We start from the raw sequence: 25955 nt of genomic DNA, 5'->3' as shown, positions 1-25955 counted from the left end.
AAACACAAACTTCCGGTCATATTTTGAAAAAACACCACCCGGAAGTACTTTAGCCAACACAGATAGCGCAAGCTAACGCTACACTTTGGTCTTTTGACAACATTTTCTATCTTATCCTTTTGAGCACAAACATGTAATAGAAATTACGTTTACCGTAAATTATTTTTTTTCCGAGGACTTTTTTCTTTTGGACAGTTTAACCGTGAATTCAAAAAAGGAAAACGAAAAGATAGGAAACGGCTAATTTTTCTGCTGCACGAATGAGCTTTTTCTTATCGCCGTCGTTCTTCTAGTTTCTCCTGAGTGTGGGCATGTAACCGAAGGAGCTCTTCCCGGTGATAAATCCTATTTTTTTTATTTGAAACACTTTATAATAATTTTTCCGCTTCGAAGAACGACTGGCCTCGCACTCCCTGGCAGGCCTTTAGTTTCTGGTGATACTATAGTTTAAAGCATTTAGGGCTCTTCACTTTAATTTGATAACAAGTTGGAGGGGAGATTCGACAAGGAGGACAACCTTCATGCAATAAGAGCTCGTGTAGAAAAAGCGTCATAATGAGTTTCTTCAGTTTTGGACAAAGTGCAGAAATCGACGTGGTCTTGAATGACGCTGAAACGAGGAAGAAGGTGGAACACAAAACCGAGGATGGGAAGAAAGACAAGTACTTTCTTTTCTACGATGGCGAGACCGTCAGTGGAAAGGTGAATGTCACGCTGAAGAACCCCGGAAAGAGGTTGGAGCACTACGGCATCAAGATCGAATTCGTCGGCCAAATAGGTGAGTGGATGGACGGACGATGCACACACAGCACAGACACGTGTTCAAACACTCGTTCACCAACTGAAGGAAGAGGATCAGACATAAGTGGAAAACTTGGTTAAAGTCATCGAGTTATGGAAATGTCTTGTTGGATGGAGGAGGGAAACGTGACAGCTATGATGCCTGTTCTCGTTTGTTGTTGGGAAGGATAGGATAGAAGGCAACGGGTAAAGGAAAATGGTTTAAATATGTGAAATATGTCTATGTTTCTAGCATGGTTTTTACATAAACTAAGATGGAACTGGATTATCTTTAACAAGCAGAAAGGCTTGAACTAACAGGCACTGTTCTGAAATGCTGTAATTGTTCATTTGTTGCGATTATAAAAAAAAGACTGCAACTTTAGGTACACTTCCTAAACACAGCCTAAAAGAATGTACCCACTCCACTCCAATGAAAATAGGTTTTAACATGTTCTTATGACAGTTTTCTCATTGTGGAGGACATGCATAAAGAAAAATTAAGCTTAAAATGTAATTTCTGAGTTTCTTAATTTGAGTTGTTGTGACAAAAAATGAAGTTTAAAAAAGTTTGTAGTTGCGACGTAGAAGCTACAAACGGCAGCCCACAAGGTCCTTGCTCTGCTTTATTCTGATGAATCCACTTGTGGATGATAAAATCCACGGACGCCTCTGTTTTGTCTCGTCCGAGCTGGCATCTGGCTCTGATATTGCTCACCATTAGGCTGGGGATGTGAGGGGCTGTGACCTACTGGGAGAACATGTAAACAGATGGATGATGGGATGTGTGAGCGGGCATAATCCACGCCAGCAGCCCCACCCAAAACTCAAAGGTGGAATTCTAAGGACTTCTGCCGCTCTGCAAAAACTATGTTCTAGAAAATGTCTTTTATTTATTTATTTTTTGCATAAAAACAGCATAACCATAATTGAAAGACCACTGGGATCACTTTTACAATAGATCTAAAGACAGTCAGAGTGGGACTTTTGAGTGGCGTATCATTTGTATTATATATATTATATATATTATAGTATGCCTCAACTCCTCTTGGAATGCTTTCGATGGGTTCAGGACAACGTTTATGGGAATGCTGGACTAATCTTCTACTGTTGAGTGGAGTGTTAAAGTCAGACTCTGAGTCTGTCCTGTAATTCATCAAAGGTCCTTTGTCAGTTTAAGGTTAATGTTCTCTCCAGGCCAGTCAAGTTCTCCCAAACCAACTTCTCCTCCATGACTTGCTTTGCACAGTGGTGTGCAGGTTGGAACAGGAAGGGGCTACACGCTTGTTACAATGCTGTCAGACTAGTTCCATTTTCCTGGCAGCTGCCAAGCCAAGATTTCTCCATCAGATTTACAAAGCTTTGCACTGCACTCGGTTGTATATGGTTTGGCTGCACCATATATATGAACCTATTGTGGAGATTTAAAAACCCACTGCAATGGAAATCATGTTTGCAACCTGTTCTTGTAGCATTTTCTCATGATGGAAGACAGATATAAAGAAAATTAAGATTAAAACTGCATTTCTGAATATTTCTTTATACAGATCGTATTAAATCAGGAGCAGATATGTAGTTACGTACAAACTACAACCGGCGGGCCACAAGCTACAAAACTTTACGGCTCTACAACACCGACATTGCTCGCCATTTTTGTTTCACCGCTAATGTTAGATCAGTGTTGTGAGGATTTATCAGCTAGCAGGAGAGCATATTAACAAAGGTCTGATAGGAAGGCCTACTCCACTCCAGCAGTCCTGTCCACATCTCAGAGGGGAATTTATAATGAACTTCTGTGGCTCTGCAGAAACTATGTCCTTGAAAACAGCACAGGTTTTTTAATTGTGGCTAAAAATGACAATCGTAACTAAAGGACCACTGGGAATGCTTTGAAAATAGATCAAAGGATGATGGGAGTGTGTCCTTAATGACTGGACTTGTTGAGCAGAAGCATCCTTTTCTAGAACCACACTGGACTGGACTGAGCTCAGCGCTCCATCGGTTCACAAAGGTTTCTAGAAGCAGTCTGCATGTGCAGGAGCATCACTTTATTCACCTGTGGCCATGGCAGTGACTGTAACTCCTGAGTTCATGAATACTTTTGGTAAAATAGTATGTTTGCAGTTTTGTTTTGTCACATGAGTTTCCTAACTAATCAAATGCTAAAGATTTATTGTCTTCATCTTAAATAATATTTCAAGATGGCTCCTAAAACTGTTCCCAGCTCCTGGCACCATCCCTGTGTTGGCACAATAACGTTCTTTGTCGTCTTTCAGCACAATCGTAAATGGGAAAATATCAAAAATATTGAAGATTATAGGCTAATGTAGTGTTAAATGTATTCATGTTTGTCTTTTCCAAACAATTAAGGACACACATGTCAGACTCCAGGCCTCAGAGGGCTGGTGTCCTGCATGTTTTCCAACTAAACTGTCATTGTAGCGTCTTACTGGAAAAAAAAAATACACCAGAAGGAGGTAATCAGCAGCAGGTAGGGCTGCAGTTCTGAAACACCTGCAGGATGTTTGCCCTGTATGCAAGCATTTCTGTAGCATAACTAAAAACAAAAGCTAACACCATAAATGCTTTTTCATTTTCAAAATGAAGCTGCTTCCCCCTGAAGGTCTGGAGTCTGATTAGAGAGATGTCATGTGATCAGGGAGGGATGCTGCTGACCAATACATGAATAGTAACAATGAATATGATGAATTGTGTGTCAGAATGACGTGAAATAAGTTCTTTTCTGGTCGATTTGACTTCATTAGACTTTTACATTTGTGTTTTGGTGTTGGACTGTGACTCACTGCTTACTTGTGCAGCTGACGAGGACTTCCTCTCCTCATTGTAGCTTCTCTCTGTTTGCCAAAGCCCTGACCCACTTCTCTGATTGATGTGCATCAATGAAAGCACTATTTCCAACTTTCTTTACTGACAAAGTTCATGCTAAAAAGGTAGAAATTGGTTTTGGATTTAGTTTCCAAAAGAAAAAATTCAATCTTTTTTTGAAATGGAGTAAATGTTTGCATTAACCATGTTTGCATGAGTACGATATATCCTGCCCGGTGAATGAATCTTTCTTCTGGTTTTTAGCGGAATTATTTTTTTAAAAGTATAACCCTACTTGCAAAACTACGATAATTAGGGCAGGTTATTATTTAAAATGTTTCAATATCGATGTCAGTACAAATACATAAACTTTGATATCAGTCCCAGATAAGATTCAGAAACGGTTGCATTGTGCCAGTGAAATGCATTAATGCTAGACTAGTCTGGGAGACTTATGGATGCATTTAAATGTTATTTTAATCACTCTGCATTTTCCACATGATCATCCCTGAGGCAGCCTTCATTTTCTTCCTCCTTGTTCATGCATCTGTATGGGAATCACTTCTCTGCATTTAGCTGTTTTTTTTAATGGTCTTCTAGCAGTTCTGAAGTTGTTTATTGAACGCAGCAGCCGAGATACAGACGTGCACACTCACCAGGCTGAAAATGCCACAAGCTTCATGTTTGCTGACTTTTTCTGCTGTTGCTGGACACTTTTGCTGACTTTGGCAGGAAATCTATTTTGCAGGATGATCCCGATTTAACCAGATGGGAATTTAAAGTTTTATTTACTAATCTTACCAATATATGCATCAGAAACCTTGATCAGGTGATCAGGAATTAATAGGTGCAAGATGGTATCCAGTTAGGTTGAGTCATAAAAAAAGTAATGAGCTAGATAAAGGAGATAGGGGGGGGGGGAAGCAAATGGCACAAATAAATTATGTTTTTAAGAAAAAAGGATGGAAGAAATTGAATTAAATTATTTTTCACAATGTTCAGTAAACGTACAAGTATGGGTTTTACTTTAAAACAAATAAGCACAATTTCAGATTTAAACAAAACTGTTATTAAAAGAAATAGATGACTTTTTGAAAATGTCATTCATTCGTAGTTTGGAATGAATCAAACATCCGAATCAGCAAGCCACACTATCAAAACTCACTAAGCAGAATTGGCATGAAAGTATGAATCTCTTCTTTCCACACTAATGAAAATCCCCACTTCTATATTCTGTTTCTGTTTTTTAAGAAAACCATGGTAGCCGTATAGAATCAGTTCATCCCTTTTAGTGTAAAATGTCTTAGCTGAACTTTAAAGCTAACACTTCTTCTTCTCCGTTGTGCCTTTCCAGAGTTGTATTACGACAGAGGAAACCACCATGAATTTGTTTCTTTGGTGAAGGATCTTGCGAGACCTGGTGAAATAACTCAGTCCCAGAGCTTCGACTTCGAGTTCACTCACGTTGAGAAACCCTACGAGTCCTACACAGGACAGAATGTCAAGCTAAGGCAAGTTTGATCATTCACACACTTTATGGGCAGCGAGATGCCTGACGACAGCAGTCATTCTTTAACCTGCACCTAAAAGGAACATTGCAACCTGTCATATTTTCAGTAAGTGCATACGCTGAATCACGTGTCATTTATTTACTTTTCAGATACTTTCTTCGGGCCACCGTGGTTAGGAGACTAAATGACATCACTAAGGAGATGGACATTGTGGTCCACACCCTGAGCACCTATCCAGAGCTCAACTCCTCCATCAAAATGGAAGTTGGCATCGAGGACTGTCTCCACATTGAGTTTGAGTATAATAAATCCAAGTGAGTCTCATGAGGAAGCAGCAGATCTTAGTGTAGTCTTTTGTCAGCAGCTAGTTTTTATAAGAATAATAGAAACAAACAGAAAATGTTAATGGAACTGAAAAACACCCGAACAGGTGGGAATTCTGAGCTTTAGAATTGGAGCCATCAATGGTCACAAAGCTGTCATTTTTCCGAGTGTTTAGGAATTACAGCTCTGTAAAACATTCAAGTTGATCCTGTTAAACTTTACGTTTAAAACAGAGTTAGTTTGAAATTTCCATTTGAAAATCCACCAATGGGTGGAGCTGATGGTGTAGCTGGTGGATAAGTGATCCAACCTTTTTCCACGAGCCCTGCAGGAAAACACAACTGTCGCACCTAAAGATGCTTTGAAATTCTTTAACCATCACTTCAGAAATGAAAGTTCTGACATGTTGAGACCAGATTAGTCCTGAAGACGATTTTCTAAGCAGTTCATGAAGACACTGAGGATGGACAGAAACCTTTAACTTGAGCTCCTAAATTGTTCTGAACCCAACTGTTAGTCTTCATCAAAACTTTGTTTCAGATCAAAAATAGGAATTTTTTCTATTTTTCGTTGGTTTCCTGAAATTAAGTGGCAGTATTTAAATGAAATATATTATTTTTTGTTTGTTTAAACATTAAGACATGGCCACAAGTTTCTTTAGACTTGTAACAGCAGAGCTTCAGCTCCAGTTTTGTCTTTTGACTCCCGTAACTCTTCAACTGTTTACGCAACTATCGGGATTTCTGGATCAGCGATAGAATCAGTGGATTTGCGTTGATCGCAGAAACAATTGAAGAGTTAAGGTACGTCAAAGTGTGTGTGTTTTTTAGGTGTTGCTAGCGACATCTCCGGTGTGAAAGGTTTCAAATGAATTGATTTTCTTTTTTAATTAACGCAGATGTGAAGCTACTTTATATATTGGACATTATCGTTGGTAGATTTCCTTTTCCACCCTCCTATTGTGTTAAACTGTCCTTGTGTGCTCAATTTTTTAACAGGTACCATCTAAAAGATGTAATTGTTGGAAAAATCTATTTTCTGCTGGTGAGAATCAAGATCAAGCACATGGAGATCGACATCATCAAACGTGAAACGACAGGCACCGGCCCGAGCGTATACCACGAAAATGACACTATCGCCAAATATGAGATCATGGATGGAGCACCAGTCAGAGGTACTTGTCAAGGAAAACTATCTTTAGTTGTTTAGTTTTGTTTTTATTACAGTATTTGTTGAACTATAAGTCACAGCAACAACAAAAAAACGCATGTTGGAGATGAAAAAACCATACAAGTCGTGCTTTTCGGAGAAATTTGTCTGCAACATAATACGTGAACAATTATTCTGATAACCATAGCATAAAGAACGTGCTAACAAGTCAACTAAATTCTTTTTAACACTTCAAATCACGACATCTGTTGAATCCTCTGCTTCCAAACGGGCAGAGCGGCTCTTCTTCTGAGTTGCTGTCAGTAGCAAACACTGATACACACACCTACCCTGCCCTCTAGTGGTTGTTGCAAAACAAAATGCGACCTAGAAGCTAGGCTTAGCTGTGGGTTTTTCTCTGACTTTCTCAGGCGAGTCTATTCCAATCCGACTATTTCTGGCTGGTTACGATCTGACTCCCACCATGCGAGACATCAACAAGAAGTTCTCTGTGCGCTACTACCTGAACCTGGTTCTGATCGACGAGGAAGAGAGGCGCTACTTCAAACAGCAGGTCAAAACAAGACCTCTTTGTGTCCTAATTTACTCGTTCTGCCTACATTTTAGGTTTTGTTCCTCCTGGGAAGCAGCTAGCAGGTTTTTATTATCCGTCTGTGTGGATCTACCGTCTGCAGGAAATCACACTGTGGAGGAAAGGAGACGTGGTGAGGAAGAGCATGTCCCACCAGGCCGCCATCGCCTCCCAGAGGTTCGAGGGCTCAGCCGCTTCCGAGAGCGCACTGGAACAGGCCGCCAAGGAAGAGAGCGGGTAGTGCTGCCGCCCTCAGGACCCGTCAGCATCCAGGTCACGACCCCCTGCAGTATCTGGCGAGTCAGCCGTTTCATATGTAGCCGCCACTGCTGATGAAGGAAGGGAGACACGCAAACGGAGACGGCGTGTGAACTATGAAACCGGTTGTATGAGGCATTCTGAATGGCGTCCGGCTCCCGTCGCGTGTTTTTTAAGGGGAATCAAGCTAATCACCTTTCTGCAGTCTGTCCCGTCAGATGATGAAACCCTACATTCTTTAACTTAGTCACTTCCTGATGCTCATCAGACTACTTGATTTCTGATCTCACTGTTCTAAAATCACGACTTTGAAACAAGTGAATCTCATACATTCCATGTTTATTAAATGCGTTTCTAACACTGTCACAAAACAAACAAAAAAATCGGAGTTAACCTTACTTTGCTTTTTTCTCGCTTAGCGTGTTTTATTTTGTTTATTTGTGTCTGCACAAAGTTATCAGAAGTGGAAACTGGAAACTCTTGTTTTTGATTGAGCGAGAGGATTAAAGTATTATCCCACATATTGTTTTTATTTTATTTTATTTTTTAGGCTGTAAATAAGATCATTTAAACCCGTTATCCTGTTCAAGCTTCTATACATTGACTATTGGGTGCACAGACTCACAAAATGACCTTTCCCGTCCACATGCTTTACCTTGGCATTCCACTGATGTTAGGAGAAGGTCTGTGTCCAGTGTTTGTATTAACGTTTCATTCTATGGAGTCCTCTATATCCTCTTTATTAGAGACTTGAAAGTTGTGCCTATGTGTATTAAGCAAATGAAATCCTTCTGCCTCTAACATGATTTTAGTCTTTTAACCAGAGAAAAATGACAGTATAAGTATATCTTTTGCAAAGTGCTAATCAGTCTTTGTTCCCAGAAGTCCAATAAATTGATGCCAAATGGAAGAAAACGGCTCTGTGTGTAACGATGCATGAGTGACGTATATCACAGTTGTCTTTGGGATCAAATCTGAGAAACGTGAAGGTGAATTTGTAATTACATACTGAAAGGCACTGAGGATCGAATCTAAACTCTTCAACTAATTAAGAATCGAGAACAAAACTGTCCACATCTAGGTACTCGTGCAGCAAAGATGTGATCCAGACACAAGTTAAAGGTTTTTTAAAGATCCATTCAGACTAGAAACTGTTTTTGGTGTTTTATTTAACATGTTCTTGTGACATTTTCCTGACGATGGAGGGCATGCATAAAGAAAATTCAGCTTAAATCTGCATTTCTGAGGATTTCTTTCTTCAAATCATTCTGAATCAGGAGCAGGAGAAAAAAAAAAAGGCTGCTTGAAAAAGAGTTTGTGATGTAGAAAACACACCAGGTGGGTCTTAACAAAGGAGAGGGGAAGGGGGGCGGTTTTGCTCCACGTTAGTGGTCCCGCCCACAATTCTGAGGCACATTTGTAATGAACTACTGCCACTCTGCAGAAACATTGTCCTTTTTGATTTTGGTTTAACCCTTGTGCTTTCCTATGACCCCCACCCTTCCATTGAGATGTTATTCCTACCATGATAAAGGTGGAAAGATTTCATGCAATCCATGAACACCAGTGAGGTGTACAAATCATTGAAGAAAAAAGGTTCAGCGCACAGTCTAATGGGTCTAAATGACCCAACTCCCAATTTCAAAGTGTCCAGGATAGCAAAAGGGTTATCAAGGATATAGATTATAAAACAAAGATGTCCAGCCATGTGTGGCAGAACTGCACGAGTCTTCCTCAGATGAGTGAGATCCACTTTATGATCATACTTGCTTCTTCAGCACTTCATATAAAGCGACTCCACTTTAGAGCTTTGTGAAGAGCACCATTTATGATGAGAGAAGCTCCTTTTTTATTTTTATTTTACAACTACTGTAAAGTTATTTTTCCCTCCTTCTGTGGAGCAATAAGACATCCAGCCTCTGCATCACACATCTTAAATTACCTGTAGTCTGCTTTTCCCTCCTGACAGTGGTCAGGATTTGATTTCTACTCAAAAACAGCTAGTTTGAGAACAAAACAAGAAACTTTAGACATAAAAACCTTTATTAATACAGAAATACGACTTATAGATGATTAAAAGTTCACAGGACGGGTTGTTCACAGGACGGGTTGATCACAGCGGCTTTTTGTCCTCCAGGCTCAGGATGAAGTCAAACTCTTCTGTGGGGGCATGAAAACCAGATTACAGCCAGAATATGTGGCATATAGGAGCAAAGGGTTCCCACATACCAGCGGTGAGGGGTTGAACCGAGAGCCTCGGTTTGGTAAAAAGGGCCAGGTTCTTCAGCGGCCCTCCGCTGTCACGATGCTGCAGGTGGTACCGCTTCAGCTCGGACAGCGGAAGAAAACGCCTCGTCATCCTTTGATACTGAACGTCCACCTGCAACAGGAGGCAAAAATCAGCTGTGCGGCTCCACCATCACCACATATAGTCTGTTTGATTTTTGATACCATGCTCCACTTGGGGCTGCCTGGGTTGCTGGCTGCATCATAGTGGGGATCCTTCCTGTCAAACTGAGTGTGGTCCACGTACGCCTCCTTCACTATCTGGATCAGGACACAGATGCGCTTCAGGGAGGAAGATGGGTTTGTTTTTGATGGGAAGGATGACTCACCTTCATGAGCCCCGCCACCCCTGGTTCTTTGCAGTTGCTGTGGTAAAAGAAAGCCCGTTGGCCCACTTTCATCTGCCTCATGAAATTGCGAGCCTGCGTGAAATAGATGAAGACAGCAACTCTTTTCCACAAGCAAAAATAAAAAAAAACTTCAAGTCTCATCAGGATGAGAAGAAGCTTTTGCATTCCAGAGATTGCCTTTGTCTCTAAGTTCTCTTGTGACCATTTTTACCTGATAATTGCGAACTCCATCCCAGCATGCAGTCTGCTCAGGTTGAGCCTTGAGGTCCTCAATGCCAAACTGCAGAGCAAATGAAGTCCTGCTGGTTTTACAATTCAAAGAAAGAAAGAAAAAAAGAAAATCTGAGGGCTTATTTGTACCTTTAGATCAATGCCGTTCTGAAAGCGACTTTCAGGCTCAGACTTCATCAACCAGTGGCTGTAAGTTGGAGAATCAGAGGAGCCTTTTTCTCTTTTCCTAGCAGGAGTTGCAGCTTTCTTCTTCTTGTTGAAAGCAGAGGCCTTCCCCTCATCACTGCTGTCATCTGTCAGACCAACACAATAAAGAGAATTTCTGATAAACGCGACATTTTAATAAAGCAAATATTGATTTTTTTTTCTTTCTCTAATGTTTTAATGGATCTTTAAGTGTTACTTTGATTTGCTCACCTGAACTTGTAGTTTCTTTCCTCACTTTGGCTTTTTTGTTTGGCGGCATCTCTCACCTGCACAGAAAAAAGTTTGACAGCTACTTTAAAATGAAAGATCTTACTGTGTGAAATAACATCCTCAATATGCAAATATTTTGTCAAACAAGTACATTTCATGGTGTTATTGCCATTTATTTAGCCAGGAAACATTTATTTAACGGCACTTTTTGCTTGTTCAACCTTCCAGCAGCACCTTTTAAACTATTAAGCAATTGTTAGAGTAAAAAACTTAAGCCATTTATAGATTGTCAGGAGGGATAAAAAGGGGAAGGAAATGAGTGTCTTTATTTAATCTTAAAAAAAAAAACCAACAACGATATTTTAAACGTCACGTGGCGAGTGGTACAATAAATCTATAAACTTTTCAAAAACGCTTTGCTTTGTGGATTAATAATTTTAAAAATTGGCTGAGTCTTACCTTTACAGTACGCGATGATGTTCAAACAATTCGGCGCGAGAATCTAGCGACACGTGACTGAAACATGGGTAAGGTGCGCTCGATTAACTCACCGGCTTCTCTCGTAGTGATAAACTGCGCATGCGTGATTGTTTTGGTCCTAAATAGGTAATTACAGCTATAAAATATTGTTGTTTTCCTTGACTCAGACATTAATTTAATCACAAAACTAATTTCATCGCCACTTTGGACTAAATGTACAGTAAAAGCTGCAGTCATTCTGAGAAGATGACTCTTGCGTAACTACAATACCCAGCAGCCCCAATTCTGTTACGTCACCAGAGGTAAACATGGCCGTTGTAGGACCACTGTCAAGAATTGCCAGAATAGGCTCCACTTTCTGTCGAAACAACTCTGTAGTATCCTCTAGAAGCTCACAGAGGCGGGGAATCGTTTCATGCATCGACCGTAAGTATCAGAAACAAGTCGTTTGGTTCCACCACGTCTTAGTCTGAACAGTAATGTACATGTCTGTAACTTTTGTTAGCTAACTCGCCAATATATTATTCAGCACAACGTGAGATTTGTATAACCGAAGCTGCAATGCTCAGGCTTTTAGAGGTCAGCTGACTGTCATTGGTTAGTCTGTCTGTAGTCCTCCAGTCCGGGGACAGATTATGCTTCACGCCCCTCTTTGCGCCGCCTTTTGGAGACCGGAAAAGAATCATTACAAAACCAAAGACTGCAGTTTTATGGTTTCTTTTTAATGTCATCTATTATAAAGCATCTAAATCAATGAATCAATCTTAATCAATGATAAATTGGAGTTATTTATCTACAATCCAACCAGATCAATGTCTGATGCAAGTTGTTTATCAAATCAACGCATACCATCATACAATTGTGAATACATATGTCATTCATTCTTGTTTACTTGTTTATTTTTACACATATTTTCTACACTTAATAATCGCGCAAGAAATACAAGGAATCTGGAAAACTTCACCTGCACTGTTCACTACCCAGGTAGTCATGAGTCACACTGGTTGAATTTTTGGCTAAAGATGTCCTGGATCCATTTTAGTTCAATGAATTGGATCGTTCAAAATGAACCAATATGAATCCAACTATTAAAAGGAATCGTTTCAAAGCCTCCTGCTAGCTAAAGTATTTGCCCACCCTCTCCATTCAACCAGTAATCCTGCAGACAAACCAAATCCCAAACTGATTTCTGTATGTAAAACTTGACATGTTTTTCTGTCCACAGCCTCTCATGGACTCACAGATGAACAGAAAGAGTTTCAGAAAGTGGCCTTTGACTTTGCAGCCAATGAAATGGCTCCACACATGGCGGACTGGGACCAAAAGGTTTGCATTGGAGCGAGTGAAATAGTATCAGAATATAAAGTAAAAATGTAATTTGTGCCGCTTTTCAGCATCTTTAGAAAGCACCACAGGGATACTGGTGGACCGACTGTCAGCTTTAGATTTTAAGAATTTTTCCAGTCACATTAATTTATTTTCGGTTCAGTGTTGTTAATGAAAAAAGCCCTTTGTGTTGTTTTCGAGACGCACTGTCCAGTGTTGTTTAATGAACTCTGTCTTACATTTGTTTCCCGCAGGAAATCTTCCCCGTGGAGACGATGCGGAAAGCGGCCCAGTTGGGATTCGGTGGGATCTACGTTCAGCCGGACGTCGGGGGATCGGGCCTTTCTCGACTGGACACGTCCATCATCTTCGAGGCGTTGTCCACCGGATGTGTGAGCACCACAGCTTACATCAGCATCCACAAGTACGCCGTTCAAATTTCAGAGGAATCCTCCCAAAAAACCTTAATTAATTTCAAAAATGAATGGATGCTCGTCTTCAAGTTGAGTCATAGCAACTGGATTTAAAGTCTTCTTCCTTGAAACGTTTCGCCACGGCAAAACGTTTCTTTGACTTGACTTTAAATCCAGTTGCTATGCCTCAACTTAGAGGCAAAGTCATCTGGATGAATTCGTCTTAGATGCTGGGTTGCTCAGCTCCCAAATATCTAAAATAAAACTATCTCGTTTACTTTTCTCCTCAGCATGTGCGCCTGGATGATTGACACCTTCGGCAACAATGAGCAGAGGGAGAAGTTCTGTCCCGACCTCTGTTCCATGGAAAAGTTTGCATCCTACTGTCTCACGGAACCAGGTCAGTTAGCAGGGAACCAAATCGGAATCCAAGGCGGGGCCCGGTTGGAGTTTTGCTCACAAAGATCCAGTTTTTTTTCTTCTTCAAATGTTTGGTGCTGATGCTGAGAAAAGGAAAAGCCCGTCCAGTTTCATCCGTCGGCTTCATAACCTGGATGTGTGTGATGCTGTCAGAAACCTCAGTGGGACTTCAGATCAATTCAAATCCAATCAAACTTTATTTATAAAAAGCACTTATCATGTTTTGAGCAGCTCAAAGCTTAAAATAAAAAAACAGGCACAGAAATTCAAATGAAAATCAACCCACACAGCCCATGACGCCGCACAAAGTGAATACTTTTTATAGACAATGATGTATAAAATACGTTTTTGTTGAAGCACACTGTTAGGAAGACTGCATTTTACCATCATAGACCCTCAGTTAGAGCCTTTCTCTCCAGAGCCAGAGCTGAAATATGACCTCATCAACTTCTAGAATAAATTATTGTTCTTTCTGCTGGAAAAATCCTATAAATGAGCTGCAGCTTGTTTAAACTTGGCTGCACGCCTCTTAACCAGGACCAGAAAGACCGAGACATGTCTGCACTGCCTATCAGTCGGCTGTAGGATCAATATTAAGATTCTTTTTTTAGTTCATAAAGGTCAGATGATGACTTGGACCTCCTTTCTTTTAGGCCTGCATAATATACCGCAAATTTATCGTTATCGCAATATCAAGCTGTGCAATATGCATATCGCAAAAGACAGCAAATTTGCAATAAATGGTTACCTTAGATGTGGCCAAACAATCTTATAGCAGCTTGAAGTGTTTAATGGATTGAAAGAATCCCTTTCTGCATTTGACCAATCAGATGGACCCCTTCACGTTGTTAACTAATCGGATGGCCCCCTATTATGTTGTATGTTCGCCTCCTACGTCAACAAGGGTCATTTGTCGTATAATTTTTAAGCTGTTGTAATGGAATGGGAATAATATTTTTGGTTGTTTTGCTAATTGTTTATATACCGCAAATTATATCGTTATCGCAATATTAATCACTGATATCGCATATCGCGAGTTTTCTTCATATCGTGCAGCCCTGCTTTCTTTTATTCTTTTGAACAGAAATGCATTTTATGATGCTCCCAGAGCCCTCTGGTCCTCAGGTGCAGGTCTACTGGTGGTCACATGGCGAGGCTTTAAAAATCGATTAAATCGATTAAAAGAAGATCGGAGATTAAAGAAAAAGCTTCAAACTTGCCTTTTTTAACTTAGCTTTTAAATATGTTTACACCTCCTTTTGTTGCTGCTGCTGTGTTATCTTTGTCAATTAAAACAAAACTAATTTTATAGACTTTATGTAAAGCACATTAAGGTTATGTGCAACAGGAAAGGGGTTTAAGAAATAAAGTTGCATTTTAAGAAAGCCATGATGTTTTACTTTAGGCAGTGGGAGTGATGCCGCCTCCCTCCTCACATCGGCACAGAAGAAGGGCGACCACTACATCCTAAATGGCTCAAAGGTAATCCAAAGCTGTTTCAGGCCTAATAAAAAGCTTTTGGTGAGAGAAACTATTCTTATTCTGCTTCTCTTTTAGGCCTTCATCAGCGGAGGAGGAGACACAGACGTGTATGTTGTTATGTGCAGAACAGGAGTGAAAGGACCTAAAGGCATCTCCTGCTTGGTGGTGGAGAAGGGAACGCCAGGCCTCAGCTTCGGCAAAAAGGAGAAGAAGGTTCCTCCTTGATCCGCTGGTTGTAATAAATGAAGTCACCACTAGATGGCGGACGCTCACACAGCTGTTGTCCGGCCTGTTGTTTAGGTGGGCTGGAACTCTCAGCCCACCAGGGCGGTGATCTTTGAGGACTGTGAAGTTCCAGTGACCAACCGGCTCGGCGAGGAAGGACAGGGCTTCAACATTGCCATGAAAGGTCTGAATGGAGGTCGAATTAACATTGGTGAGCAGAAAAACACTTTTTTTTAATCAAAAGTTGACCAAAAGGTTTATACCATTTTCAAGTTAAACATTTTTTAGGATTAACAAAAAGGACGAATATATCAATTCTCATTAACATTATTATTATTATTTCTCAATTAGCAAACAGGGTGTTTGTATTCCTGTTTGTGTATTTACAAAAATGTTTTTGATTCCAGACTACTTGAGCATTTAGAGAACTATAATAATGACAGTGTTTTTAAAGATGGAAAAACGTTTGTGCTCCTACGAGGTGCTTTCAAAAACTCATTTCTCCTGTCCTGTCTTCATTTTCTAAATGTAATTTTAAAGGTATAATGATGCAAATCTGCAGTAATTTCCTTTCAAATCGATTTTTACGGCAGTTTAGCTCAGGCGGTAGAGCAGGTCGTCCAACAACCGAAGGGTCGGCGGTTTGATCCCCGCTCTCCCCAGCCAGCCGTCGCCCCCCCCGAGCGCGTCCAGCCTGCAGCTCACCGCTTCCCCCAGGGGATGGGTCAAAATGCGGAGAAGAATTTCCCAATTGTGGGATAAAGAAAGTATCAATTATTAATAATACTTATTATTCTCTTGCTATAAAGAAAAATGAAATAATGTTTTGTTTATACATGATATGGTTAAAAACTTTTCTTTCCCAGCAAAAGCATCATAAACTTTAACATTTTCAGTATTTTGGGTGTCAAATTATGGCCCTGTACCTTTTTTATTGACAAAATTCTCCAGCTAATTAGCAATAGGTGGGCGGGGGGGATTGAGTTGGAAACCCTCCTGCAGTATTCAGTACTTAGTGTCATTACACTAGCACCCACAAGGGGGCAAATTAAGTCTTTAGCTCCTTTTATTTCACATTTGTATGTAGTGTTAAAATTGAGAAATGAATTGATAAACGCACAAGAACGGACATTAATAGAATAGAACAAGGTTTTGACAAAACGTACTCACACATCCACAATTAAAACATATTTGTTTTAATTTATTTGATTATTTATTAACAAATAAGTAACCTTTTAACCTCCACAGGTGAATAAGAGAGTAAACAGAACCCAATGCAGCCTTTTATGCAAAGAATTGCTGTTTTTCTTCTAAAGTAAATTAAAAAGATAAATTATCTTATATGGATGTAATATGGACTGTATGTAATGTTTACAGTTTTTCAATTTTTCTCACATTTTTGCTCTAAAGCTAAAAAAAAAAAGAAAACTGGTCCAAGTTCAACTATGTTGGATAAAAAGTCTCCAGTGCATCTTTGGAGAACTTCATGGTTTTAAGATTTTTGCATAAATTGTGTGCAGATTGTATCAAAGTCCTGAGGTGGTTTAAGCATGACCAATAGTCTTAGCGGTTCTCCGTACACAGTTTGGTTTTTCTTTTTTATCAAGACAGTTATGGTTGATGTTTTTACAAAGACGTTTCACGTTTGAAACCCACTCGTCACAGCTTCCTGTTCTCTTGGGGCGGCGCATGCCAGCTTGTTGTTGGCGAGGGATCACCTGCTGGTGCGGAAGCAGTTTGGAGAGGCGCTCGCCAACAACCAGGTCAGACCAGAGTTTATTTTTTATTAATTCAATCCAAATTGGACAGAGTTGTGTGTCTGTCCTTAACCTTTTTCTCTTTTTGGTTTTAGTATCTTCAGTTTAAACTGGCAGAAATGGCCACTAAGTTGGTGGCGTCTCGTCTTCTGGTGCGGGAAGCTGCAAAGGCTCTACAGACGAACCATCCCGACGCCGTTTCCCTCTGCTCCATGGCCAAGCTCTTTGTGACAGACGAGTGTTTTAATGTCAGTGAAAGTTTATTTGACCACAAACATGTGATAAAATCCTCTTGAAGCTTTTCTGGAAAATCAAAGCGGACGTGCTCGGACTCAGGATGCTTCTCTTCTTCCTCTGTGTTGTGTATGCTAATATCTTCCTCATTCCGCCTCCTGCAGGGATGCAAACATCACTGCTTGTCAGTTGCATGCAGGTTGATCTGACAGGCTCACATCTGAAACCCTGCTGAAGCATGACCAGCTGGGCTGCTCATGTGTGCAGCTCTGCCTTCAGACGATTTGCCTACTGTTCATTCTCCAGAGTCTTGACTCATTTTCCTATAGCTCAGAAGATAAAAAAGTATCCATTAGAGAAACAAAACTGATTTGTTCTTATCTTATAGATCTGCAACCAGGCCCTTCAGATGCACGGCGGCTACGGTTACCTGAAGGACTACGCCGTGCAGCAGTTTGTGCGTGACATCAGAGTCCACCAGATCCTAGAGGGTCAGTTTGTCCTCCTTTTTGTCAAAATAACGGCCATATTTAGAACTAAGACGGCTTCTTTGGATCTGTGTAGGAACCAACGAGGTGATGAGGATGATCATCTCCAGAAATCTGCTGATGGAATCCTGATGAATCTCTTCTCCTGGATCACCAGAACCTTTCCTTCAGCATCATAGTTTTTCTTCAAATGTGGTCACTTTGTGTTTATTGGTTGACGTGATTTCTGGGATTCAACATGGTTGAAGTAAGCAAAGGACTGTTGGACTTTTCGAGGAGAAACAGGACTTTAGACAAACAGAACCATAATCACATATATAGATTCTACTTCTAAAAATGGCATTTTGTTCTCTACAAACCATGCAGCCGAATCCTGATCAGACTGTTCGAATGAGCGCTGATGCTTCAGCTGTTGGACGTTTACCTCTCAGGCTCTTCTGCTGAAAGCATCTTTGCCGCTGCAGCATCAACACTTTACCCATGCGAACACAAGCATCGACTGTGTATGAGAACTGGGCCGAGTGAGTGTGATGTCACCCGTAGAAAATGGCTTACTGCCGGTTCCAACCAAGTGAACTCAATTCTGTCGCCATTTGTTTGCGATGCGGACATCGACATGTTAGAACCAGACATCAGTAAGCAGGGATTCAAGTCGGTCTGAGTCGACGTTTCTATGGCAACCACTCTCACATGTCAGGAGTGAGCTTGTTTGGAGTCCACCCCCCCTACCACTTGACTGCCAGATGTTCGATATGAGAACACATAATTTTATTGATGCCTCTGATTGGCCAGTTTATATCTTAAATACCTATAGAAAAAAAATAGAACTATCGACGTCAGAGCAAGAATGTTTCTTCTGACCAATAGAATGACTGAGTAACAGCTGCTTATTTCTCTACAGAACTCTATGGGATTATGGCTTCTTAGAACCAGCAGGTACTTCCTGTTTGGGGGAGGAGTCACTTAGTCCAGTTCTCATATGCAGTTAATGCAAACAATCAAGCACTCTAGAATGTTCCATTAGTTTGTTTTAACCCCATTTATACCATGCCTACTGCCTTGTGAAAGTACTTTCTTTTAGTCTGATTTGAGATCCTTTACTCAGCAGTAAAATAGAAATACATTCATTTCTGTGGTTTGTGCCTTTTGTTTTGTTTCTACAACTCTTCCAAATAAACCAGTTCCCCCCTAAATGAATCAGCAGTTTGTTTTTACACATATTCTTGGATAAACACTTCCAGAACACTTTATTCAAAAGTCAAATCTGCAGGAAAAGTAGTTCCGTGTTCTCTTTTCCATGTCCACATGTCACGGCTGTGTTCTTCTCAGAATGCAGGAGAACAATTGGAGGAAAACTCACTGGCTGATGAGGATTTTCTGCAGTCCAAACATAAAATTTAAAAAAAACACGGCACCATGTTTGCAGTTTAAATCAAGCAGCTAAAGAGAAAACCTCTCCAAGGTTCACATCCACTACTTAAAGTTACATTCCAGCTCCACATAGGTAGATTACTGGAGAATGTCCTCACGGTTACCACAGCATCAAAGATGGTTTTGATCAGAAATAACGTGGAAAACTGAAGCGCCACAGCCAGGTGAAGTGAAGAAAGTTCAAAAACTCTGCAAGTCAGAAAAACAACTTCATTTAAATGATGAAACACTTTGTGAAGTAAATGATGGTTAAACGGACGCCTTCAAATGAAAGGTGTAAATAAAAATAGACTTCTCTTATGTGAACATGAATGCAGCATTGGAAAACAAAAAAACAAAACCACACGTAAATGTCTTCAGTAAAACAAATGTCTGAATGAAGCCCAAACCCTCCATAATGACGTCCTGCTGCCAGGGGGGGTCTGCTCATGCCCATCTGCTCTGAATTCTTTGCAGTTTCTGCTACACCAGCGAGCCCGCCTGGCTCTGAGCGGGCACCATGACCGCCACCGCCCCCATGCGCGTCAGGGTGGAGGAGCTGATCTGCGGGGACACGCAGAGGGGAGGCGGCACCTGAGGCTGAGCCCCCTCAGTTCTTTTAGGGACGCTGACCGCAGGGCTCCTCAGGACCTGCGGAGGACCCCCGTTTGCAGTGGGGGGCCTCTTGTGTTTCCGGGTGGGCGTGCCGCCAACGTTGTAGCCCGGCAGCCCCTGTAAGGTGTTGGGCTCCCCGGGCCGCAGCTGGTAGGCGTTGATCACCGACCCCGTGTCTGACGCCGACATGGGGGAGTAAGGGTACTGGAAGTTGGGCGGATGGGGGTCTCGTGAGTGGGGGCTGGTGGCTATGGAGGACAGCGTGCCATTTTTGGACACGTTGTCGGAGCCGGTGTTGCTCTTTGCCCACGACACTCTCTTTGGCGCCTGAGCGTCTTCTCTGAGGAGAAAAAAAACAGATTTCATTCTAAAGTCCAACTCCAATCATCTTTTGATTTATTTTAAAAATGTTCCCAGTGGACTTTTATTTATGATTATGCCATTTTGGGCCAAAAGTTTCATTTTTTTTAAAACAGTTTCTGCAGAGCGGCAGGAGTTCATTAGAAATTCACCTTTGTTGTGGGCGGGACCATTGGCACAGACTAAACACGCCCCCTTTTCATCATACATGTTCTTACATGTTCTCCCGCTGGCTTATAGCCCCTCACAACCCCAACCTAACAATGGTGCAACAAAAATGGCGAGTATTATCGGAGCTGTCCAGATTCCAGCTCGGACGAGGAAAACAAAGACGTACACGGATCTCTTTGTCTGCAAGTGGATGCATCAGAGCAGGGAGCTTCTGGCTCTAGCTTCTAGATCCCACTTAAAAGCTTTTTCTAATGTCATTTTTTCATCTGCTCCTGATCCACAATGATTTAAGTAAAGAAATACCCAAAAACGCAATTTTAAGTTTCATTTTCTTTAAGTGACCTCCATCATTAGAAAATATTTTAAGAACATGTTAAAAATGGAAAGTGAGTGTCATCCAGGTTCCGGTTCCGAAGCATCTGCTCTAGAAAAAAAACAAAAAACAGAACAATAAAGTCCAAAGCTCTCACTTGATCTCATTGGACATCTCCTCCTCCGAGTCCTGTCTCCTCTTCAGTAAAAAGATGAAGAGCAGCACCATGGCGACCAGTCCCACCACCGAGCCCAGGGTGGCTGCTGCGATCACGCCTGCATTGGAAGCTGAGACACACAACAACACTGAGACACAGATGGTGCAGGCAGTGAAGGGGCAGCCGTTTGTGAAGGGTGGGGGGACGTACAGGTGATGACCTCCAGGTTAATGGAGCAGCTGTCGGAGCCGGCCGTGTTGCTGGCTCTGCAGATGTACTTCCCTGACATGCTTTTGGTGAGGTTGCTCAGCCTGAGGGTGCCATGCCGCTCGTCTGCAGAGAAGCACACAGTTCCACACACTTTGCAGACACGTCTCATTACAGTTAGAGGAAGAAACAGCACAGAAATACAGCAGTGGTGTAACTTTCTGCACCCAAAAAGTTTGCGTCTAGGGCTTTTATTTTGGCGTGCTGAAGGATCTCTAGGTGCTTTTTAAAAATACTTTTATCACTGCTAGTCATGACACAGCAGCGACGGCGCTCACATTTGCCGCACTATTTGTTAAAAATCCTGCCTTGCAGACATGCTGTGGAAAAAGAAATAAATATTGGGAGGGACTCATCCCAACAAATCCACTGAAATCCAATCTTCCACGGCACAGACGCATGTCGTCATCCGATGGGCTCCTGCTTCTGCGGCAACAATAACCAAACGCGGTGTTTGCCGTTTCCAAATGTGTTGTTTCGGTCAGCCTGGTGTTGTGTTTGTGTTGTCTGTTGCCCTCTGCACCGAATCAATCTTCTAAGCGGGAGAAGTAATGCAACACGGGGGACTCGTCCAAATCATCCCAGATGATAAGTCAAGGTTCACATGATGTCAGCAGCAGACATATTAATGCAAGAGAGCAGAAATCCCTGATCATCGCATCCAAAACAGCTGCTGCCGTGTTAGATTTGTGGTGAATGACGGCCGGACTGAGATTTGAGTTTGTGTTGACACTCAGGAGGGAAGCTAACATGTGTGAATGCAAACAGTGAATGTCCCTCCTCTTCATCACAGCTGCTGTCGTCTTTTTGTGTATTTTTTCATAAACATCCTACAGACATGACAAGAGTATTTTACTAGACACGGTAATGCCTGAAGAGTTTGTTGAACCCATTAACCTGAAGCCTGTCCCACCCATCACTGGGTAAAGGAGCCGACGGTGCAATCCTCGCCCTACATCCCCTTCATTAAACACATAAAAAAAACAATCTCTTATTTTATTAAAACTTTTTTATTAGGTGAAGATTTTGGAAAGTGTTTTGAGCCTTAATAAAACAAAATAGACTGGATTAAAACTTCAATTTAAGGACTATTTTGGTTAATCTAGCTGTGATTAGCAGATTCCTTCAGATTATTTTTGAAAATATGTCTTTAGGGATTTCTATGTGTTCATCCAATTGTCTGATGCCTAAATTTATTTGCTATGATGGAAAAATGATTTCATGTAGATGCAAAGTTGAGCTAAATTTGGAACAGAAGTAGTTTGATGCATATCTGCATCAGTAGGCATCAGGGGGTTAATTAAACACACAAATCACCTTTGGTTCAGTTTTTGGTCACGTTTTTAAAAAAAAAAAGCTATGAAAACGAACTTTGTTCTGCTTTTAATAAACATGTTAAAATCAAAACAAAAAAGGGAAACAAACCAGGTACTTTTGTACCAATTAAACCTTTTGATTTTAGGCATTTTAAGATTTCAGTATGTATATCAAAATGATAATTTCTCTATTGAAAAGGCAAAAAGACTTTGGAGAGGAAAACATTTTGTGTAAATCCCCAGGCTTCTCCATCAGGCTGCTTAATAAAAACACAGTTGAGAACATCACAAACGGTGTTAGCTAAACCTTCAAAATAGCACAACATAACATTGATGAAGACAAACAAGTTCAGCTCAAAAACAGCCCTCCCAAAAACGTATGACAGATTTTTACTTCACCCAAGTTGACTTTTGATTTACTACTGTGACTGCCATCTTGGTCCAGATAAACACACAAATGGACCTAGTACCACCAACATCATCTGTCTGAAACACCAAAACCTGAACTCCCATCATGCCCTTTGCTACCTTGGTTGAGCAGAAAATAAAGATTCTTAAAAGCTGCAGTTTTCACAGTTATGTTTCTATGCTCCGCCTATGGAATGACAACAGGCACCAAGAAAGGAAACAGCATGAGATGACAACATATTTCTGCTAGTATGAGAACAAGAAAAGACATCCTGAGAATTGAATTCTGCATTTTCATAAAAACTATCTAAGCTGGGATCAGTGGTATTTACAAAAAGCTGCCTGTGAGCCTCACAGCTCAGCCCAAACATCCCAACATGTTCATGGATATCTCAGTACTGCAACTCTTTGCAGTTTGTCAGTTCTTTTTATTTAAGTGAGCTTTAATGCAATGGATTTGGAAAAAAAAACAAAAACTTGTGTGTGTCTGTTTTAACCTGTTTTCTCTAACTTACTTTTATGACGTCTAAGTTCATTTTCTAAAAATTAGAATAATTTCTTTTTGTTGAGTTGAAGTTTCAATCACAGATTAAAATCCAAATATTTCATCTTTGGATTTGTGAACCGGCTGGAAGGAACCAAACCCAGTTCAGTCTGGTAAAAAGGGCATCAGCTGACTCTGACTGGAGTGAGTTCAACCACTATTAGATACTTGCTGTGCTGGAGCAGCAGGGCGTTTGGCATTAGGACAATCTGCTTCAAATAAAAGAAAAACTGGTTTTTCACTGCCGTCAGTGCAGAACGCCTGACAGATAAAAGCAGAAAACATTGGCTTTTTTTCTTTTCTTAAGCTTTTCTGAGTCAACTTTATCCATATGTATGATAATATGTTACCTTTGGCACATTAAAAAACAATTATGTCATATCAAATAGGAGTTATGTTTGCCACATGCAGAAGGTAAAAGCTTATTAACATGAAAAGAAGACATATTCACATTACTGCTCAGCAAAACAAGTGAGTATGGTATCAATACACTTAAAGGAATACTTTTTAAAAAAAGTATTAGTACATTTCTAGGGAATAATAAAAGAAAACATTGTTTATTCACTGCAACATTTGGCAAAAATGATTTTTGCTCATTTTAAAATATCAATTGAGCTAACTACTTTAAAACTGTAAAGCATCTAAACATTTTCATAAAACAAGTAGACACAGTGAAAGCACTATGTTGCATCTAAATCTACTATAGGAAACATTCAATATTTAAAGGAGAAATTCAACCTTTTCACACTGCAAGTCTGAAAATCTGACTTTTAGAAAATGATTATATAATGACTGATTCTATGAATACTTGTAGCACATTTATCAGTCTCAACTAAGCCTTTTTTATAGAAATCATTTCAGGGACATTATCCTATAAGTATTCTTGGAAGTTGGGTTGACCTTTTTTTTTTCCTTTAGAGCTTTTCCCCATCTCAACAAATGCATTGAGTTTGAAAAAAAAGTGACTTGTCACAGTGTGAAAGGATTGGGGGGCTTGGGGGGGGGACTAGGTAAAATACTGGGAGAATATGAGTGAAACCCCTTACCCATGAACCCAAGGACAAGCATGGGCTGGGAGCAGGCTCTCCATTCTGGGTTTTTATGCAGAAGGAAAGATGGCAGAGAGAGAAAGACAGCAAGCATGAATGAGAGGTGGGGTGGAGGTGGGGGTGGGGGTGGGGTTGCTGGAAACTGATGTGGGGGGGGGGGGTCGCTGCACTCTCAATCCCAAATCCCACCTGTTCCTCTTAGAGGGGCTGATGGGAATAATTGTTAGATACACTCAGCAGGAAAAGGAGGACTGCGAGAGGATCAGCAGAGGCAAAAAACAGACGAAAAATGCTGAAAGAGAGAAGCCATGATGGCAAAGAAAAGTTCAAAAGGCAAATTCAATTCAAGCCTTGAAGCCATGTGAGAGGATAGACCTAAACGAGCGGCATGGGCCGCAGTGTGTGCACGGCGCTTTAAAAGCCTGGGCTAATGCACAATCAGAGAGAGTAGTTTTCATCTCATGAGTCTGGGGACTTTTCTACTATAAAGTCAGGGATCAAAGCAGTTAAGTCAATAATCAATCAGCCTGAGTCCAGTTGTTCAGAAACAGATGGTGTTTTCTCTGCAGAATCGTTTCAGCATCGATACAAACCGTGCCTTTTTTGGTGCATCGGCAGCACTTAAAGAGGAGGATGCTGTACATCTGTTTGCAATGAGGATTTCATGCTGCCTTTTCTGGAATGTGTTCTTTTGAGGTGAATTTGGGAAAATGCTGAGCAAAAGGCTAATCTTCAAGCATCTAATGCTGCCAATAAAATAAAAATAAGTTGATTAAACAAAAGACATTTTAACACCTCCTTCCCATAAACGCTAATAAAGATAGATTGGACTACATTTGAAAAAATAATTCGATATGCCCTGCAAGAGTAAGAAATGAACCGTTTTATTTTGGTTAAACTGTTCATTTTTAACTCCTCCTTGTCACTTAATTTCAATGAGGTTTTAACAAAAACACATTTTTTATGTTCCTTTGTGTGACCTTAGACAGAAATATCACAACTCAACTTGGCAAAATTGGGATCTAAAGCATAAAAAACTGAGATGTTTGTCCTTAATCAGCGTCTATCTGTAGCTTCATGAGCTTCAAATATTTTTTAACACAAAACTAATCATGACGTGCCATACTGCCAAAAGTATTCACTTATCTGCTTTGAAACATATGAACTTCAGTGATATGTCTTTAATCCACAGGCTTTAATGTGACGTTGGCCACCTTCTGCAGCTATCAAAGCCTCAACTCTTCCAGGAAAGCTTTTCACGGGTTTAGGAGGGCCTTCATGGGAATGTCTGACCACTTTACATAGGCACATTTGTCCCCAGTCTTTGCTCTAATTCATCCCAAATTGAGGTTGAGGTCAGGAGTCAGTCCATGACTTTATGGACCTTTGATTTGTGCTCTGTTGGAACGGCAAGAGGCTGTCCCCGAACTGTCCCAACATTGTTGGGAGCAGTAATTAAGAGCTTCTGAAAAACAACTCCACACCATGATCCTCCCTCCACCAAACTTCACACGTATGGTGTCAGACAGTTTCCATTCTTCTGGCGTCCGCCAAACCAAGACTCTTCCATCCGATTGGCAGACAGAGAAGTGCAATCTGTTACTGCAGAGAGCTGAATTCTCCAGTGGCGGTTTCCTTCATACCACTGCGTTGAGCTTTTTACATTTCACTTTGTGATGTATGGCTGCAGCTGCAGCTGCTTGTCCATAGAAAGCAATATTATAAAGCTTTCTAAAGCCCCGCCCTTGAGCTCATCTAACGGCCACTTGAATTTGGAGTCTGCGGTGAATTTATCT

General features: G+C 40.9%; 4 protein-coding genes across 7 annotated transcripts in view; 2 read left to right on the top strand and 2 right to left on the bottom strand.

Moving 5' to 3' along the window:
- On the top strand, positions 1 to 8355 carry vps26b (VPS26, retromer complex component B). The gene is made up of 6 exons (XM_004075343.5): positions 1 to 778; positions 4961 to 5117; positions 5267 to 5431; positions 6440 to 6615; positions 7022 to 7164; positions 7286 to 8355. Exons 1-6 carry the CDS (start codon positions 556 to 558, stop codon positions 7421 to 7423), a joined length of 1002 nt encoding a protein of 333 aa, XP_004075391.1. The 5' UTR covers positions 1 to 555; the 3' UTR covers positions 7424 to 8355.
- Positions 8356 to 9465: 1110 nt separating this feature from the next.
- Positions 9466 to 11319, bottom strand: thyn1 (thymocyte nuclear protein 1). 2 transcript variants are annotated; one of them, XM_004075344.5, is made up of 8 exons: positions 11184 to 11319; positions 10725 to 10780; positions 10437 to 10600; positions 10288 to 10356; positions 10056 to 10148; positions 9892 to 9987; positions 9670 to 9820; positions 9466 to 9600 (listed from the first exon to the last, which is right to left on the bottom strand). In XM_004075344.5, exons 2-8 carry the CDS (start codon positions 10771 to 10773, stop codon positions 9554 to 9556), a joined length of 669 nt encoding a protein of 222 aa, XP_004075392.1. In that variant the 5' UTR covers positions 10774 to 10780; positions 11184 to 11319; the 3' UTR covers positions 9466 to 9553. The 2 variants fall into 2 exon arrangements, with proteins under 2 accessions (XP_004075392.1, XP_078785496.1); XM_078929370.1 differs by lacking the exon at positions 11184 to 11319 and adding an exon at positions 10876 to 10980.
- A 150-nt stretch (positions 11320 to 11469) lies between these two features.
- Positions 11470 to 18742, top strand: acad8 (acyl-CoA dehydrogenase family, member 8). The gene is made up of 11 exons (XM_004075345.5): positions 11470 to 11630; positions 12430 to 12530; positions 12785 to 12954; positions 13234 to 13343; positions 14769 to 14845; positions 14921 to 15058; positions 15146 to 15281; positions 16736 to 16833; positions 16923 to 17075; positions 17450 to 17552; positions 17626 to 18742. Exons 1-11 carry the CDS (start codon positions 11513 to 11515, stop codon positions 17679 to 17681), a joined length of 1260 nt encoding a protein of 419 aa, XP_004075393.1. The 5' UTR covers positions 11470 to 11512; the 3' UTR covers positions 17682 to 18742.
- Positions 18743 to 18753: 11 nt separating this feature from the next.
- esamb (endothelial cell adhesion molecule b) overlaps positions 18754 to 25955 on the bottom strand; it is a 56207-nt gene continuing 49005 nt past the window's right edge. For all 3 annotated transcript variants that reach the window (XM_078929368.1, XM_004075591.5, XM_078929369.1), the window contains exons 5-7: positions 20786 to 20908; positions 20576 to 20705; positions 18754 to 19914 (exon numbers count right to left, since the gene is read on the bottom strand). In XM_078929368.1, coding sequence (XP_078785494.1) covers positions 19443 to 19914; positions 20576 to 20705; positions 20786 to 20908 — 725 coding nt within the window. In that variant the 3' untranslated portion in view covers positions 18754 to 19442. The remainder of the gene's footprint in view (positions 19915 to 20575; positions 20706 to 20785; positions 20909 to 25955) is intronic.

Source organism: Oryzias latipes, chromosome 13 (genome assembly GCF_053564925.1).
Source record: "Oryzias latipes strain Hd-rR chromosome 13, Olatipes_Hd-rR_3.1".
Lineage (NCBI taxonomy): Eukaryota > Metazoa > Chordata > Actinopteri > Beloniformes > Adrianichthyidae > Oryzias > Oryzias latipes.
The sequence above is the reverse complement of the archived record's forward strand: the minus strand, read 5'-3'. Positions and strand labels throughout refer to the sequence as shown.